The 20,206-nt window shown below is 40.5% G+C and overlaps 1 protein-coding gene across 1 annotated transcript in view; it reads left to right on the forward strand.

Annotated features, from left to right (window-relative positions):
- WNT9A (Wnt family member 9A) overlaps window positions 1-20,206 on the forward strand; it is a 73,192-nt gene that overhangs the window by 44,011 nt on the left and 8,975 nt on the right. Inside the window, exon 2 of the mRNA XM_072413019.1 lies at window positions 14,038-14,297. Coding sequence (XP_072269120.1) covers window positions 14,038-14,297 — 260 coding nt within the window. The remainder of the gene's footprint in view (window positions 1-14,037; window positions 14,298-20,206) is intronic.

The raw sequence follows: 20,206 nt of genomic DNA on the forward strand, positions 1-20,206 counted from the left end.
TGGAAAAAACAGCTTCTGTTGCAATAATTCATAATTTCCATTGCAGTACTTTTTTGGCCACTAGATGTCCTCAGTCTTGCGGCCTAATGTTATTTAACACACTTCCTCCAAGCCCAGGCTGTCCTGGACCTGCTTGCAGCACGGAGTGAATGGGGAAAGGAGAAGTAGCCCAGAGATCTAATCTGTTGCCCTGCTCTTTTCTCCTATTGGCATGCTTCTTGTCTATCCAAGAAATCTATCCTGGTGGTTCTTCCTCTCCCACTCTGAGCTTTGCTGCAAGAGGCTGATACCAGGTCAGATTCAGAGTTTTTTTGAACCCTCCCTAGATGAAATTCTTTGCACGTTAAACATAGCAAACACAAGTAGATTACAAAATATTAAGAGGGTTTTACGGACCGGACGAGAAGCGCTCTTAATTAGCTGCTTGTAATATTTCCCCTTCAGCCAGGGAAAGATTTGTCCTTCTAAAAATAGATTTGTAGATTTGTTCCCAAACGAAGGATTGATTTACATGGCGATATCAGAAGCGTTTCATTTACAAACGATCGTTTACACATCTCCGGAAAGGTCAAGTGACGGCACCTGGGTTCCCGGGCTGAGTCATCAGGATGTTTAAGGGAACCTGTCGTGGGGGGCTTTGGGTATTCACAGCGGAGGGTTTGTGCAAAATATTGATCCTTTAACCACACCAAAAGTTTTACATTCAAATACAAGGAAAGTTTTTTTTCCTCTAAAGAGTAAACTTTTTATTTTGTGGTCCATCTCCTGTCAAATTTTTTTCCTTCTTATTTGATCCCAGAAACCCAACTGGAAATTGGGGGATCTCCCTGAAGCAATAGGATGTCCTCTCTCCAACTGTTGTCACCGGACTAATATTTCCCCATTGTCCCTAAAAATGTTAAATTCCTTTTTTTAAGACTTTGGGTGAATCTCCCCATGGGGTCATTAATTACAATAAAAACAGTTCTATTCTTCAACCCTACTTAATCCAAAGGTAAATAAAATTGGGTATAAGACTGGATTTAATGATGCCACTGGGGGATCCAAGACTGAAAATTGGGATATTGAATCAAAAATGATGTTGGGTTCCTACAGTAAAGCCAAAAGTATACTTTGGGTTGGGTGTGGTTCATACTTGGGATTTGGATTAAGATTGTCCATATGAGGGGGGTGAGACGGGAATTGGCCATAACTGGAAAAAGAAAACTATCTTCAATGAAAACCGAATTTCTAGACACTGGTTCTTTTTTAGTTTTCGGGGGCTTCCCCAGCACCATATTGGCAAGCCAATAATCTATAAACCCCTCCCTGGAAAAATGGGATTTCAATTGGCAATTTTAAAACTTCTTGTAACACTCTTCAGTCTCATTAATTAAAATGTTTTTTGAATAAACAATTTTTTTTTTGCTCTTGAACCCCCCAAAATTACATCTCTCGCCTGTTGATCTTGGTGATCGTCTCCCACGTCTGGCTGTGTTGTCCCCTAAGTCTGCTACTGATTACTTTTACTAGCTTTGTATGTTGTTTTTGAAATGAATAAAGTTTTTTTTTTTTTTTTTTTCCCAGAAATTTGTAGAGTGCCACAAAGCAACCCCCCCCCCTCCGCATGTCATAGGTTGGTAAACTATAAATTCCATTTGGCTCATCACCTCATTTATTGCCAAAGTTAAACAAAAACATATTTCTGTATCTTGCAATGAATTATTTTCTGTTTTCTCGCTGTATCGCTCCAAGCGTAAACGGGTGTTTCCGCGGTATATAAGCCATCCATCACTCCCTTCTACACACGACCGGCCCGGTGTACATCTGATGCCCACATGTGAGCGTTGTGCTCCCGGTTATGGCGTAATCCCAGCAGGCGCTGCAGAATGCGCTTTTCATTTTCTGGAATTTCAGCTCTAAACATGATCACCAAATCCATTCCATATTTGTGGCAGTCCATCAAGTGGAGCCCCCTCCACCCCCATAGAGGGCCCTGCTATAGATCCATACATCAAACGTTAAATAAACTGTAGGCGTGAACCCGATCACCAACCTCTCATGTGTGCTGGGGTATGACGGGGCAAAGATTTTATTTGTGGTCATTAGTAATCCTCCCCCTGTACAAAGCAATGGTCAGACCTCATCTGGAATATGCAGTCCAGCTTTGGAATATTGTGGAATTGGCGAGAGTGCAGAGAAGGGCAACTAAACTTATAAAAGGAATGGAGGAGCTCCGCTATGAGGAGAGATTAGCTGAACTGAATCTATTCTCCCTTGAGAAGAGACGTATAAGGGTGATATGATCACCCTGTATAAATATATAAATGGTCCATATAGGGAACTCTCTTCCCCATTACTCACTGTAAGATCATTACAAAGCACAAGGGGGCGCTCTTTGTGTCTGGAGGAAAAGAAGTTTAAGCTCCGGATAAGGAAGGGATTCTTCACTGTAAGGACTGTGAAAATGTGGAATCGGCTCCCTCAGGAAGTAGGTTCAGCAAGTTCTATAGATTGCTTTAGGAAAAAGCTGGATGATTTCGAGAAGCACAGAATATAACTGGGGATTAACGATTTAAAGTAAAGATAACAGAGACTGCTGATACAGGGAACATCTAAATGCTTCATGGAATCCGGAAAGATTTTTTTACCCTGTTGGAGCAAATTGAACCAGGGTTTTTTTTTGTCCATAGGGATTTCTGGGGTATATTTATTTCCCCAGTGGTTGAGCTTAATGGATTTATGTATTTTTTTCAACCTAACTGACTATGTAACTATGTAGGGTTTTTATTATTGATAATATTATTAGAAAGATGGTCGGTGAGCCTTTTAGGAAAGTTCTCTCTAAGGTCTTGTATGGTCTTAATTTCACAACACCATTTGCAGATGTCTTTGGTTGTGTGAACGGCAATGGAGAGTCATAACGAAATCTCTTCTGTGGTGGTGTCTAGGTCCTCCATGGGCTTCCAAAAGGGCCACAGTGGATACAATTTTTGCATTCAACAAGCACCCATTTGGTGTTTGGTCCTTAGCAGTGGTCTACACCAGACACCTACAGTAGCTCCCTCCAGTATTGCTGCCATGACCCCTTCTTTTCTCCTGCAGGAACATTAGCCAGAAGCTCCTCTGGAATTGGATCTGCTTCAAGACCAATCCATTAGATAAAAAAATTCTTGCACAAACTTGACCAATGATTTTTAAAGGCCCCAGCGTTCAGAATAAATCCCCTGTTGCATTTTCATTTCATTTCATTTCTCTGCTTAGAACAAGTGATTTATTCTCAGCTTCCTGACAGGCACAAGCCCAAACACAGTGGTGCGCACTCAGAAAGCTCAGCATGATGAACGAGTGTGCAAACACAGACATTGTGCTTCGTAATAGAGCATGACCGCTCAAGGATGACAGCTCCTCGACTGATGTCATTCTGGTCTAATCTTCATTGATAAAATAGACACTTTTCTGATGTGACCCCCAGTGCTCTATTGACATTCCAGGTAGCAGAACAATGGAAGGTATGCCGGGTGCTTTGTGCGGAGATCAGGGGAAGCCTCCACACTTGTGCCTTCGGGGCTGAAATTTAGCCAACGTGCTCATTTGTCTGCATAATTTTTTTTTTTTTTTTTTTTTGATCAATGGTCCAACGAAAGGCCGCCTGAGGTGATGGGTAATCTCTTAATCTGATTGTAAATGGTGATATTTCTCCTTGACAGTTGGAGCCTTCAGGTAAGGCCGTGGTTTGTACCAAAAACGTGCTCAATTGTTCAAGGCTTCAGGGTAGGTGCAGCTTCTAAAATTTAATGGCCTTCTAGTATGGCTATCAAATTTGATTCACTGTAAGGTCATTACAAAGCACAAGGGGGCGCTCTTTGCATCTGGAGGAAAAGAAGTTTAAGCTCTGGATAAGGAAGGGATTCTTCACTGTAAGGTCATTACAAAGCACAAGGGGGCGCTCTTTGCATCTGGAGGAAAAGAAGTTTAATCTCCGGATAAGGAAGGGATTCTTCACTGTAAGGTCTGTGAAAATGTGGAATCGGCTCCCTCAGGAAGTAGTTTCAGCAGGTTCTTTAGATTGATTTCAGAAAAAGCTGGATGATTTCTAGAAGCACAGAATATAACTGGGGATTAACGCTTTAAAGTAAAGACAACTGAGATTGTTGATCCAGGGAACATCCAATTGCCTCACAAGATCAGGAAGGAATTGTTTTCACTCGTTGAAGCATATTGAACCAAGTGTTATGTTTTTTTTGCCTTCCTTTGGATCCTATGTCCATAGGGTTCTTATCTGGGATATGTTTTATTTCCTTGTGGGTGAACTTGATGGATTTATGTCTTTTTTAAACCTGACTAATAATGTAATTATGTTGTGCTATTAGGACAGGAGGTGAATTCTTTCCTCTGAAGCCAGTTGGGGTTCATATCTATTCCTACACCAAAACTAAAAAACATAAACTTTGGCTAAATATTCACTTTATCGGATCCCCAATCCATATCTTTGTGAATGGAGGCTGAGCTGGGCTGGCTGGGATTTTGGATTTCTCAGCTGTTATTTTATGAGCAGTGCAGATGGGAAACTTTTTCCTGGTGTCTGAGCAATTCTCCAAACTGAGCTGTGTACTTTATAGGCTTCCAACACCTTGCTGTAATCTTTCTAAGAAATTAACAATACGCATATATGGGCTCTGGGATGATTCGTATTTCATGACTTTCTCCAACAAAGTCCAAGGAGAGAGCACATTGGCTTCTTCTTTTAGGAATGTGTTTGTAAGAATATCATTAAGATGAATCATTAGTCATCTTAAATATTGGTGTTGGTTTGTCTCTGTCCTCCCGCAGCTCTTTGGCTGTTGCTGAAATGTAAGAAATTCTAGTTTAGACAAGACAATGACATTAATAAAACGCCCCCTCTGTATTGGGGGATGAGAGTTGGCACTCGATAGTTCATCACATTCATCCTTGGATACAAATGAACAGACCTAACTTTTATTCCATTGCCTTCCAATGATGGTGGTCTGTATTGGCAACACATTTTTATAAAGCCTTGGCAGAATTAAAAAAAAAAAAAAGCAGTTTTTTATAAAATGGTGCTTTGATTTTAGTTCTGTCCCCTGCTCTGTCCTTTTCTGCAGCTTGATGTCTTATGGCACCGGAATGATTGAAGTCAAGCTGCAAGACTGAGGACATCCTTAGAGTGCAGGAGGTGTTTGGACCCAAGGAGCAGTGCCATGGCTTTACATTTGCACAGTCGTGCAGAGAGCGATGCTGATGGCATAAAATCAAAACTGTTCCGTACATGAAAGCCCCTCCATGCCACGGAGGCAAACGTGTAACTAGATTAAAAACCGGGGTCACTGAATGAGCAACAGCTTGGGTAAAGGGGAGCAATGGCTGCTTGGAGACTTAAGCTCAAAGCTGATGTTTTCTGTTTTTTTTTTTTAATTATTATTTTAATGATTATTCCAATGTTGCTTTTTGCAAAGAATGCTTGACTTTCCAATAAGCAAAGCCCAGTACTAGAGCTGCACTTATGGACGCTGCCCACATTTTTTTTACTATATCTGTATATAAGTAGTAAGCTCTGTAAATGATAGAATCTCTTCCCTGGGTATCTGTTTTAATAAAATCATCATTGGATTGTTGAGTTCTGTTTTTCTTTAGATAACTGGTTTCATGCAAAAATCTAAATACTAAATTTAAATTACATTTTTGGTGTAGCAGGATTGAGATCAATTGAAGAATTGAGTCAAAAGTCCTATGAAGTTTGTGTTGCTGCCTTGCTTGACCTTATAGTTGAGCAGCAATGCACTGATTTAATAGAACTTCGTAGTAAAAGAGTATAGAAATGATTAGATATAGTTATACCTCTTAGATTGTTAGCTCCATGGGTCAGGGTATCCTTCTGTGTCACTGTATCGGCCTATCATTTGCAACCCCTATTTATTGTACAGCGCTGTGTAATGTTGGTGCTATATAAATACTGTATAATAATATGCACACGGGAGCTGTTAGTTCAGGGAGCTAATTCCCGATTTCCTTGGACCAGCCAATGTGTTGACTTTTAGATTTGTGTTGACCAAACAGTCTAAATGTTGCATTTTATAAGTAAAACAATTACTGTACATTCCATTTCTTGCCATGTGACATTGTTTTATACCGTGCATGAATTGAATGTCATTTTGCAGCTGCACGTCATTGTAGTAAATATAACCTGCACAGGGGAGGACATACTCTTGCTGTCGGAGACATGGCTGCTGCTAATTGACGCAGTATTTACAGAAGATTCATATCTGGGATGTTTTGTAATGTTATGACATGTCTGGACACTTCTTCTGTGCTGTGATTGCTCTCCAAGTGCTGACAGACGTGTTTAAAATAGGCAAATTGCTGAATAAGTGTTTGTGGTTCTGTGATTCAGTGAAAACAATCATTGCTTCGTAATCTCTGGATAAAGATGATTGATAGAAAGACTCCGGGCTTCTCCGCTGCCGGTGCTGGGAGGGCCACTAATATGTTGGTTGGCTTATCCTTATATACTGCGCTCCTGGGACAACTTGCTGTCTGGCTTTGCTGACCCAGCCGGTGATTCCCAACCAGGGCTCCTCCAGAGGTTGCTGGGGGTGCAATGAGCAGTTCAGGTTAGTTTAAGTGACACCAATGATCTTTTTTGGCTATCTGTAAGGGTGACATTCTTCCCAATGGTCAGCAATGTTAGAGGAATTCTTCCAACTGACCACCATAATAGTATACTGTGAGCTGTGGGTATTGTAATTATAGCCGTTAATATTCCAAGAAACTCTGCCCTAGACCATTTATTTCAGCCTTCACATATGAGCATTGAAAGTTTTTGGTATTCATCTGTAAAAGCCTGCCTTATGTAGACATTCAAAAGACTTGAGACTACAGCTTGGTGCCGCCATCTTGGATGTGCTGTTGGGTTATAGGGAAGGGTGTGGAGAAGTTGGGTCAGCACGGATTAGACACTTGAAGAATGAAATGGGTTAGGACTTTATCTGCAGTTATTTAAGTTAGTAAAAGTGTTTCTTTATGGAGAGCATCAGCCCATGGCAGGACAATTGTTTGCACCACTTTGACTTGTTGGGAAAGTGGAGTGGTCCAAAAAATCTTCCAGATGTATTTCTACTACGTCTGTATGATTCTTCTGGCTTCAAGAACCAAAAGGATTACCATTGGGTTCTAAGGCTGAACTGGGTTATGGAGTCTCCTTTCCACCAGAGATCAAACTGCAACATTGTAATTTGGCAGCAAGAAGAGAAGTGCCAGGAATGAGGATTTAGAATTAACATGATTGTGTATTCTCTGTGCCGGCATCTCGATCCAGGAGGAGATGGTGACCTGGTACATGCAGAATTATCATTTCACCTTTTTAAACATTTAATAGAACCTGATTGTGTATCCACCCCACCGTGCAATGCTGCCACAGTCCTTCACTAATTGGCTGAGAATTCTTTGTATTTCTTTGCATTTTGCAGAACTTTAAACAATATGTAACTTTTTGTTTTCATTTCCTAAGTAATTCCAGCATTCTGTAATGCATTTCATAAAATATTTTTGTATACAGATCTGAAAACCACACGTGTCCCAAGTTAAACGCTCAGTGCCTCCTCTGTACATGTCATGCCAAGCGACCCTCCCAGGGTGTGGTGAGCTGCACACATCTGTCTTGGGTTTCTATGAGAATTATTTCATGAAACCGGTGAGATTTGTACGCAAAACACAATCTGGGGAAACCAGGGGGTAGACAGAGGAATGATGGTAGAGAGGGGTTATCTTTCGATGTGAGAGGAATCTTTAAGATTATACATTCACATTAAATAATAATGTGAATTATTGTGAATTTCTTGCATGCAGTCTTATGTCAGCAGAATGACAAGAGCTTTACATCACTGCGCTGCTGGAGGACTCTGCTCCTTCCTACAAATGGATTTATATCCCCCCATGTATAGCCCCAGCTTCAGTGATTTCTATACGGACCCAAACAGTGAAGTCTCCTGGACCAAATTCTGTCCTTGATCCCCTGCATCTTGTACTTGTTTGTGGATGTGCTGCATTCTCCATAATATAAAACAGATGAAACCCCTACAATAATGATCACAAGTGTACAACCTCAGGAACTCATTTTCCACCCTTCACAAAGTTGCTGAGTGTTTGAAGATTGTTAAAAAGCAGAACATCAAAGATGAAATTTGAAGCCAGAATCTTGTTTAATTCTTTTCGTGATATCTGAGATGCATTCAAAACTTCAGGCAAATTGAAGAATTTTGCTAAATTCTGGACAGTGAATGGAGAATCTAAAAAGAAAATTAGAATTATATAATAAGCCATAGTGCCCCCACCCAGCCACCTCCACCCATTGTACCTAGGCAGGAATGAAGTAACGAGCGGATTCTTGGGGTGTGCAGAGCATCCAAAGTCTTGCAAGAGGTTGCCCATTCCAATGGACGGGAGGCTCTTTTGTCTGCAGGAATCTTGAAAGAACGGGTGACACGAATCAGTGCTGTGAAAGACTGGGGGTACGAGGGGGTACGATAATTAGAATAATTACTTTTGTTTATCTGTTTGGACACGTTTCTGATTACTAAGGGTCTGTAAATAAAAAAGGAGACCCACAGCATGTAAGTGGACCTTCCATTTTTGTATGTGGGCTTAAATTTGGGTCTTGTATCAGCCTGGAGCTTTACAGAAAAGCTTTTATAAAAGTATTGCAGGAATAATCTGAGCAGTAATCCAGATTCTTTGTTGCTGTCTCTGTTTAGGCGGTTGGGTTTTGCTAGTTTTAGCCGCGGCATTGAATGGCGAGTTCCAGTACTGGAAGAATAATAATAAAAAAAATTGTTCACAGTTTGAACTTCTGACCCGGCAGACGCTGTTTCTTTGCATGCACTCGGCCGGTCCAGAAGGAAGGATTGGTTTAGCAGAAAAGCTGGCAAGCCTAGCACAGAAGTCATGTAAGGATTAAGTCAGATTTGTGAGAAAAGGGCTCCTTTTTAAACAAAAAGGCCGCAGCAAAAGCCAAGACTGCAAACTGAGGAATGTAATATTTCAGCAGAGCTGTCATAGAGTGACACTGGAATTCAGCATCACTCACCTGGCCCGGCCTTCTTCCCTTACTAAGCGCCAGCGATGGAGAGAGGCAGGCGATGGACACGGCCTTCCCATCAGCCTTTATCCTAATTTTAAAGGGTCTTTCTGGCCAAGAGACAACTCCCAGCAAGCTCTGTAATCACTTATTGCAAAGTATTGCATTCTGTGGTTGCAGAGTGAAGTTGTTCTGAAAGGGCCCCAGTCTAGGGATGGGTAGTGAAATTTGCCGCCAGTGGACTCGAGATTTATTGAAGAAGAGGAATGAAGAAAAGGAAATGATGAGATGAAATAACGACTGCTGGAAATTGTGATGAGAGTTATGTTCTTGAAGTTATAAATTCCTTTTCTGTTTATTGGCAAATACTTTATAATCAGTGGCAATTCTACGGAAGGTCTAGGAGTTGTGCTTACTTTTGAGACCATGGCCATCCTCGCCTTTCTCCCTTTCGGGCTCTTGTCATTTTTGAGGGGATCAAAGTACATGGGGCAGATTTAAGGTTACAAATCTCCCAATCTCCTCCTGAAGAAGTGGACTAGTTCCACGAAACCCATTGATCAAGTTGAAAAGATTGAGATTCTTTTTAAAATAATTTTTTTTCTGTTGTAGGAATTGTATTGTTTGTAAATAAAACATTGAGTTTTCTAAAAGTGATAAATATAAAATATTTGCCCTTAAACCCCCTTTTCTGTCTTTGGACAAACAATTAGTCTTAAGGAATATTTAATTGTAATTGTTTATTTTTGATGATGCAGTTGGATGAAATAATTTTTACCCAATAACACCAAAGGTAAAATCAGTGTTGCCAAAGTGAACAGATCTATGGCTGGAGCCAACAGGACCACAAATGGNGATGGTCCTCTTATCGTATATAGAAGACGGTTTGTTACAATGATTCTTTAGGGTTTGTTAACACCAGTGTGTTTTTTTTCTGGGTAAAATGTCCGTTTTTAAAATGTGGGTAAAATGTCCTTTTTTAACAGTTTAATGCTGAAAAAGTGAATGAACTCCCAACCCCACTTTTACCACCAATGGGCATTAAAAAGCAGGTTTTAGGAGTTTGTAAAGAAGTACAAATAAGACCGTTTCCAGTTCCTATATCCCTCCATTTCCAGTGCAAGACAAGTGCAGTATTACCAAACCCCTCTATAGTGGATTCAATTGTTTCCTAAATATCTGTCCGACCACCTGCACCCATCATTGGAAGCTAAACAGTTGGAACTAATCTCTTGGTTCGCAGTAACTGCACCACAACTGTACTGTCAGTATGAAGTGCTTTGTGTTCTAGTGCTAAAAAGGTGTAGTTTTTGTGGCATTTGATATTACTGGTTGCTTTTTCACACTGTACTAGGCTATCCTTAGCTTTATTACTGTAAAAGCATTTTTATAGCTTAACAGTTTTTATTAGAGATACAGACTATCTCTCTGCAATTGTAATACAGCTTCTTGTGATGTGGGGGCTGTGCTGATGGCTTTTTGTTCACATCTGAATAGCTTCCCCTCTGTACAAGACTATAGGAATGCAAAAATAGTCAAAGTAGGTCATACTATACGTGCACCCCTCTCCATATTTTAGGTCTTTCTGGGCAGGGTCCTCTCCTCCTTCTGTGTTACTGTCTGTATCTGTCGGTCATTTGCAACCCCTATTTAATGTACAGCGCTGTGTAATATGTTGGCACTATATGAATACTGTTTATTATTATTAATACCAGTGCAAAAATGTCTTGTTGGACATTATAGGCATACAGAAACCCAATATCAAAAAAAGCCATCTACCAATCTAGATAGTGTTCTCTAAAATATCAGCTGCTTTTAACCTCTTCAGTTAACAAGGAACCAATTTTTTTTTCATGTGAATTTACATAATGCTTTTCATACCCTTAGGCAGGGGAAATTCAAGTAAAGTCAAAGTTGCTTTCTACAAAGTTTTATCACTTCTCTGGGCTCTATGTCCCAGATGGAGGAAGCATTTCCTCAGTAACCAAACTGTTACATTGTAACTTTGCCTTTCCCTTGGAAATTAGGCAGAAGAAAAGGGAGGGGAGCAGGTTAGGGTGCATGTGAAAGGGGGAGCAGGTAAATATGGTGATTTTATTATTATTGGTATTATCCAACATATTACGCAGAGCTGTACATTACATTTGAGTTGCAAGTGACAGATACAGACCGACACGGGAGGAGGAGAGGACTCTGCCCCGAAGAGCTTACAATCTAGGAGGTGGGGGAAGTAGCACACAATAGGAGGGGGATATGGAATGGTGGGAAGTAGTGAGGGTTTAGGAGATAAGAAGACGGGCAGGTGACTTTGAAGAGTTGGGTTTTGAGGGAACATTTAATTGGGCAGAAAGTAGGGGCAAACTGAAAAGGACAAAGAAGACCATTCCAGAGAGACGGGTCAGCTCTAGAAAAGTCTTGGAGCCTTGCGTGTGATGAGGTTATGAGTCAGGAAGTCATTAATAGGTCAATGGAGGAGCGAAGAGAACGGCTAGAGGGGGATTTTTCTACCAGGTCAGAAAAGTAGGTGGGACAAGAGCTGCAGATGGATTAAAAGTGCTTATTGATATCACTACGTATGTAGTTCCAATGGAAATATACAGCTGATCTTGGGGCCACATTTAGGGCCACTTAAAAAAAATTCCTTTCGATTAGACTGCAGTCGTATGAGATTTCCATGGCTTATCGAAAATTCTTCAAAAGCTTTTCTTCAAAGAGCACGAGAAGATGGCAGTAAAACGGGTGACAGGCCCTGGATGTATATGAAAGCATTGACTTCCAAGTCCATCAACTCTTCCATCATAGCCGAGATGACGAAGTGGATGGATTTCTGGAAGCCGCTTTCGCGTTCACCTAATACCCTGCTAACAGCTGATAAGATGGAATTCTTTGATTTAAATTTTCCCGACAGAGGAAGAAGAAATGTATTTCCAATGATAATTGGCCTATCTCCACCAGCTTCATTACAATGCTATGTCTAAATCTTGCATTGTGGGCCCTCCATAAGATTTTTAATCTCTTGCCTGGTGGGATCTTTCATTGTAGTCATTATGATTTTTTTTTTTTCATGTCATATTTTTCATTCTCTCGTGCCTCATTTGTGAGCGCTGATCCTGTAACACGGACTTGGTACTCCTTCCAAGATGGTTGGGCACATGCCAGTTTGAGAAATGTCCTATTGTTACCATGCCAGAGACTGTATGGGATACAGTACAGCTTCATTAGAATCTGCCTGCCAGAGGGAAGGGAATAGTACACCGACCAACTAATTGGAGGGGGTCATCGAGACGACCCTGGTTCGGTCAGCCGTGAACCCCCCCCACCATTCCTCTAAGCCATCCAATCCTGCCGTTTATTGATTTGGTGGTATTTCTTCACCGCAGACAAATTGGCAGTGGCACTGTGCCTTTCATTAGCAGCATGACAAATTAATGTTTTTCTTTGTAGCAGACTGGAACGTCTTCTTGAATATGCTGATTTATGATTTTATCGGAAGAGAAATTAACACCCCAGTGTTGTCTAAGGAAAAACATTCAGCTTTGTCCTAGACCCTCATTTGCAGAGTTTTTGTTTCATAGCTCATTGGTAATGCATTACTTCTGTATGTGGATCAAAGTTAGAAAATTGGAAAAATGGTGGTCTCGTGAAGTTGCCAGTGGTTAGCTTCTCCATCCTGCAACTGGCCCATTAATAAACTGATGAATTATCCATCGCGCAACATACTGATTCATTATCAAGCTGATGCTGGGCTTGTGCCATCACTGGGTAATGGTGGTACCCAGTGCTAGTCTGCTGGAGAACGAACATCAACATTGTCCCTCAATAAGGAATCTTTTTTCATACCATTGTTCACTGTAATTTGGGCCACCAAATTTCTCTTTCTCGCATGTTTTTGGACCAGCAGCTTCAACAGCATCATGGTTTTATAATACAGAAGAAATGCCTCATCAAGGAATCTCCCACATGTGAGCAGTCAATGTTTTCATCCATGTCCAAGGGCGGCTTTTGTAGAGTTAGAACCATTTATAGTGCTGGGGTGGAGGAGTTAAGTACCGAGGGTGCTGCTAACAAGTACATGTTCAATATCTTGGTACTGCTTAGAATGGAGATTTTAGGGTCCCTAAATGGTGCCAGGTTTTGATTCTTTAACTGGTTGTAAGTTTATGGTTGGTCAAAATGTCAATGAAGCTTATTACTACCCAGTACCCTTCTTTTTTGTATTATTATGTATTTAGATGTTTTGTAAATTTTCTTTTCCTCTCTTATGTTGCAGTTATGTGTTGGGTTCCTGTTTGGTTATCTTGTATCAGTTTAACACTTGGTTGATCCAAAATGCTGCATGAAAAGAAAAACCCTATTGGGCACAATAACATTCTAGCGTGTGTTTCTTTTATATCATCAGTCCATGTAAGGACCTATGAACATTGTATGGTGTGTGTTAATACTTGTTCTTTTGATACTTCAATGCATTAATTTATTATGACCCTCAACTTGGACTTACGGACCTGTTTAAATTTTTTGCCCATGAAGAAGATTGCAATGAATGTACATGTATGCACTGTGGGGTAATAATTTAAAGGGTCGGGTGGGTTTGTTTACCATTTTATATTTTTGGGGTAAGTTTTGTTGGCAGATGTTTCCTCCATGTTCCAGCTTTAACTTTGGAATAGAAGATGTAATACAAGCAGTTGAGTTTGGACTGGACTTTTCTTATACTAAAGGAACAACTTATATTTGGAGGGGATGTCAATATTTTACACTGCTAGACTATGCACAATGCAGCCGGAATATTATAGATCACTTATAAAATGCATTCCATGCGGTGAGGCCATACACTATTCACTGGTTGGAGATTCAATACTTAACATAAATCTCTTGTTTTGTATTATCAGTTTTAAATACCTTTTTGTTCTGCACAGCATTAGTTGTCCACATCCGTCTCCTAAACATTACTTCTTCTTTTTCAGGCTGACAGGGAATGAACCTTTGACAATTCTCTCTCTGACCTCAGAACCGGAGGGAGCGGCAGAGAAAGCCCATTACAAGATCTGTGACCGCCTCAAGCTTGAGCGCAAGCAACGCAGGATGTGCCGGAGAGACCCGGGGGTAGCGGAGACCCTCATGGAAGCAATTAGCATGAGCGCACAAGAGTGCGAGTACCAATTCCACTTCGAGAGATGGAACTGTACTCTGGAGGGACGATACCGGGACAGCTTACTTAAACGAGGTATGTGTGATATAAAGTTTTTTTTTTTATTGAATAAAATGTGATTTGTTCTGGTGACCATTGTGAAAAAGGAAATACAAAATGTTCTTACCAGAAGGGGTAAAGACAGATCTTCAATGGGGGAAGTTCCAGGTAAAGTTGTCACTACACTGGTCAATGTCTTCAATAGATTGGACCAATTTCTTTCAAGCAGGGTTCTTCTATAGGTTTCTAGGGGTTCTTTGAGAAATGAGAAATTTGTGGCTCTCAGGTCAGTTTAAGGGCAACAAATTATGTTGTTGGCTATCTGTAAGGGGTGACATTCTTCCCAAAGGCCAGCAATGTAAGAGGGATTCTTTCTGTTGACCACCATGCTAATATACTGTGATCTTTGGATATATTAATTATAGAAGGGTTTCCCCGAAGACCTGAAAGTTATTGCAATAGTTTCCTCCATGTTAAAAATATTAGGAAACACTGGATTAGACATTGGTTTGATCCAGTCCAGTTCTTCCTGACGAGTTTCGCAAATTTGGCTTCCTAAGGAGCTGTATGACTGATACCAAATAATATGTCTCATCGGCTTAAAAGCACCTCAAACCATATAGTCAGATTTACAAAACTCTCTAAAAGAGCTACATTAGATAGCAATGATGATCACCAGGAGTATCCCCGTGTTTTTATTTATCATAGAACGATCGAACATAGTGTATTTTTTTCAGTATCTCTCGGATAACAATTCTACCTCTTCCAATTCTGTATAAATATATTGAGGTTCTCGGTCCTAATACACAATTTCCACCAGGGTGTCCATGAGATAATAAAGATTAGTACAGGGATTTGCTTGAGAAGATTCTATTTAAACTTCATGCAATGGGAAAGGTCATCCTAGAATTTTGTCATGTTGCAGTTGCAGATTTGTATGATCATCCTCATGGTTCCATTTCTGTTGTCAGTTAGTCTTTGGTTTTGCTCCAATCAACCACATTTCCTGAATTGCTTTGTGTTGGATGTCAGGTGAACCAATTGATCTAGCAGTGTTTGCTTATTTTTTTGTTGAAGAACATTACCCCATTCAAAAGTAGAAAAATGAATGATTGCAGAATTAATATATTCCCCGATCCTTGAATTTGTTGACTTTTGGGGCACTCTGCTAGGATTGGTCAGATGACAGCTGAAAGCCCAAGTTGCAGAAAAGTAAACATCTGACTAACTAGTTGAATATTTATTAGGTTGGTGGCCCTGTGGCATCTGTAAATTTTTAAGATTTAAATACCAGGTGGTTTTCTACTGTAAATCATTACATAGCGGATGAATTGCTGCTGAATATGAATGAGCATTTAAACTTCCAAAATTTTGGCAAAAATTGGAAAGTTGAGTGGAAATTTTATAATTTTTGCAAAATGTGTTTCATTGAATGGAGTATGATGATTTTTTAGGTGCATTGGGCTTTAAATGGCAGCAGAGGATTACAGAATCTCCTTTCAAACTACCGAATCTGTTTTTTTCCAAGTAATGCCCCCCCCCCCCCCCTCCAATTGCCTCACTAGTTGATTTAAAATGGTGGTAAAAGTACAATAAAAATTGTAAAATCACAGTATACAAAAATGCTGAAATACACACAAAGCTTTGATTATTGAACGCTGTGCCGACTGTGGCCCCATTAAGACACATTGGACTTAAATAACAGATTTTCAGCCTCAGGCACTCCATTCTGAGGAATGTGACTGTGTTGTACGCATTTCATTGGATTTGACTAAAAATAACTCACATTTTTGAAAATCCATATACTTTTAGTGTTATCTTTGTAAATTGAGCCTATTGGGTTGTATGGTTACTTGCATTCAGCCCGTTGTGAATGGTTATACCCAGGGGCATATTCATCATTTATGCAGACTAGGGCTTAGGGGGCATTATTGTAATTTATTTATACTATTTGGGGGTCAGGAACATAGCTGACAAGGGTCTTGCCAAACATGGGGTTGGGGTTTAAATGCCCTGGCACCCCCCCCCCCCACAATCTGGTAAATTTTCCAAAACTGAAATAACATTTAGCATTGATTGGTGAACTTGCTTTGTATCAGCGTGAAGGGAAATGCCACTTGTATGATTTTTATGCTGACAGTGACACCCCGAGGTGAAGCTAAATACAAGAACCAGTCCCAGCCTTTACAAGTCCAGCTACTCCTGTTTTTCATCCAAAATATATAATTCCACCCAGCACTTTGACAATTATCCCATTTGTCAAAGCTGTGTGAATGTTCTTCCTTGTAACATCTGCTGAAATACTCATTGTAAATGCGACCTGATACCGCCCTGCCTCACGTCTGTATTGTCCATTAACCCCAATAAGCCATAAGAACGTTTTGGCTCCCAGTGACCGCGACACACGATTAGTCTTAAATCAGGAATTATGGAGCTCTTTGGAATTTTGCTGGCAGCGAAGATCCACTGAGAGGTAGAAATGGAATATTTGGCTACAGACTCGAACACGGTTATGTACAATCTGCACATAGAGGTGGAATGATGTGGGATGTTATGCTTTGTATTAAAGGGAAGTCTCTCCTAATAGGAAACGTGAGCATTTTCCTGCAAATTTTAAAGTAAATCTGTTGAATTCTTTAGTTTCCCACAATAATCAGCAATCAATGAAAGGTCTGTACCATTTTTTTCATCAAAGAAGCCTTTTGCAGAAAATTCCCCTCACTATTTCCACTTTTCTGTATTGCCCTCAATACTTTTTTCCACAATTTTTCCCATTTCTACCTAGGTGAGGCTGATCGAGCCCTTGGTTGACCTCCTGCTATAAGCTGGAAAACTGCTCCAAAGCCTCCTGAGATATGACGTATAATAGTATCCGAGGAAGCTCACAAATCTACATGTAACCCAGATTGTGCATGTAGAGCAGCAAGGGGAAGACTAGGAATTGACAGCAGTTCCCAAAACAAAGATGGCGGGTACAAAATCTCCACTGGGAGAGAGCAGTAAGGAAAAAAAAAACGCTAGACTGAGTTTAAAAAAAAAAATAAATATATACTTAAAAAGGGACCAAGAAAGACAAGGGGCATATGGCAATTCATTTTTATTGGGGTGGGGTGGTGGGGGCTTCCACTTGCAAACCAAAGGTTCTCCAGTTCTACTTGGTCACTTTGCCTATATGCAGATGTCTACGGCAGGCAAGTTTATTAGTATTAAACAGGATGTATATGGCACCTACATATTACGCAGCTCTGAATGAAGCTTTTATCTGCCCCCACCCGGAAAAAATCATTGCCAGGGAGGGTACAGTTATCTCTGCGAGAGGTATCATCTGAAAGTATTGCATTACTCAAAATGCATTGAGGAAGTGGGAAAAATAATCTTGGGTTTACTATGGGTCGGCCATAGTTGGCTGTTTCTAAAAAGTAATTTCAATTGAGAATAAAAATCACACTGAGATACTTACAAGCATTTGATAGAATTATTTGCAGATTTGTCTCTTCCCCACAGGTTTTTATATATTGACATGGCACACACTGGTTCATATTCTGAATGCCATATTGGAGGATTCAATAATCACATCAATTCCAATGATTCAACACCCCGCACTACCTAGGTTTCCCGTCACATGTGCAGAACACTTGGCAACTGTCTCTCCAAATATGCAGCTGTAAACCCATAGACATAGCTGGGAAATATAACATTTTACCTTAAGCTGTGTACAGCCATCTGGGATTGACCATTACAGGAGCATGAAGATGAAAATTCTGGGAAATCCAGCTTGTAAAACCATGCGTTATAGCCAAGGCTGCAGGGCAAATATTTTGGCAGTTTAGGAAAATGAATGCATGCAAACTGAGCACAGGAAAGGACCATATCCATATCCCGTTGCAAAATGGGCTGCACGGGCTATGTACATCATATCAACTTAACTTTTTGCTGGAGTTCATCCTTTTTAAATGGCTTAAAAAATGCTGATATTCCCCTAAATTGGGTGATCTACAGCCTAGCAATCACTTCCATCATGTTTGCATGCAGCAGATTCAATTTATTTCCCCACTACATAATTTTCATACTGATTTTGTCAAAATTGTCAGTCTTGAGTCTGCCAGTTCTAGGCAAAGTTCTTAATAACGAAGGTGCCATCGGCAGGTATTATTTACCAATTGCCACCATGCATCTGTTCGTACTTTCTTGGTAATTTGACTTGGAAAAAGCTTAAACCTGCACCGGATTCTGCATTTTGCTCCTTTGGCTCCCATGTGGTAATGCAAATAGCCTGGCAATTGGCTGGTTAGGCAGCAAGCGCTACTTGACATGGCAGGCCTGTCTTGGCACTGGAACAGCTTAGTGTAGCATTTCTTCCATACAAGGGGCCCATAATTTCACTGTATGAAATCTTAAAACATCATAAAGTTCAACAGAACCAAGCAGACAAATCCGTGGTTTTCATGGACTTGATTGGCGTGGTGCCTATCGGTCACAAATGTCTGTAGCCCACGGAGAGCTACTTATCGAAAAAAAAAAGAGTTTTATTATGAGAGTTGAGCACAAAGTTGTAGGATCTCTCCAAGCCTGAGCACAGAATGGCCTCCTGTCCTCACAATTTATAGTATTACAGCACACCACAAGCAGCTGTTTTCTAATGACTTGTCGGTCCCGAGAGAATTTCCAACTAGGGCTGCACATCTGCAGAGAAAGTGACCGGCCTCGCTATGTGCAGGTCACAGCGAGCCAACAATTAACTCTTAAAAAAATTCTGCCGATTATGTTCCCGACCCCTTAAAATGCAGGTCCACCAAAATGAAAGTTAAGTCACCTGACAGTTATTCTATTGGTGACATCCCTACACTAAGTTCCTGGCTCACTATTCCTGCTGGTTCATTTTTTGTATAATAAACATAGCTGGAAGGGTTGGCCAAATCATGGAGTGAAATTTTAAAACCGAAGAGTGTGAAAACAAAATCAAAGTGTAGTAAGACTACAAAGTTAGTGTGTTCATCCTGATATTGAAGGAAAGGAACCAAGGATGTTCTGCCCACAGCTAATTGATGGCATCCCAACCTAGGCAAAGTTGCCTAACTGGAACACAACGTCAAGGACCTATTGTAGTTGTATATGGAGAAATCTCAGGGATATTATAATGGAGCCTTGTAGTGAAAGGTCCAGTTTACATTAAAGTCTGCCTCAGGTCAAAATCTGTAATGTCCCCGATTCTTTCACTTGCTTTCAGGATTTTATTATTTCCTGCATTGTAAATGAAGATTTACGAAATCTGTCATCCATGTCCCATGATGGCTCCAATGTTACTGCTTTAATGGTACTCTCTGCTCCCTGACCAAGCCCTCCTATTGATGTATTATTGATTGTGGCTGTGAGTCTTCTGATTTAATAAAAAAATGAACCTTTTGCAGGAAGTCAATGGGAAATGTCCACTTTATGCAGGCAGCGGACCTCTGTAGGAAGGATCTTGCCAAATGGAAATGAGAAATGGAAAACCAGGCACTAGAATACCATGTGACTGCAACTACAAATATTAGTGTTTTTTTTCCAATGTTCTGGACCTAAAATAAAGCATTTTGAACCTGTCAAGATCAAAGCTTTGGTGTGGCTATTCACTTCTCTACCAAGCTGTTCATCCAAAAACAAAACACAGCCACTGCCAAGTGGTTATTTTTATGGCTTGTTGGAGAATTTTGTTTGCTTTGGTTCCCCTTGTTTAATGACACGGAGCCTGAGGGCTGCATGCCCTTCATGATGCTGAGTAATTGCTGTGCATTGCAGGGTTCACCAGTAATCAGGTTCAGCAATGACTTTGTGACCTGGGCAAGTTAATTGCGGACATGGAAACGAGGGATTGCTTCTTCTTAAGTGACCCATGAAAAATGCATTGAATGACTCTCCTTGCTTGGCTAGGCCTATGTGTAATGCCTCTAAAATTGTCATGGAGC

Source organism: Pyxicephalus adspersus, chromosome 5, assembly GCF_032062135.1.
Source record: "Pyxicephalus adspersus chromosome 5, UCB_Pads_2.0, whole genome shotgun sequence".
NCBI classification, from domain to species: Eukaryota; Metazoa; Chordata; class Amphibia; order Anura; family Pyxicephalidae; genus Pyxicephalus; species Pyxicephalus adspersus.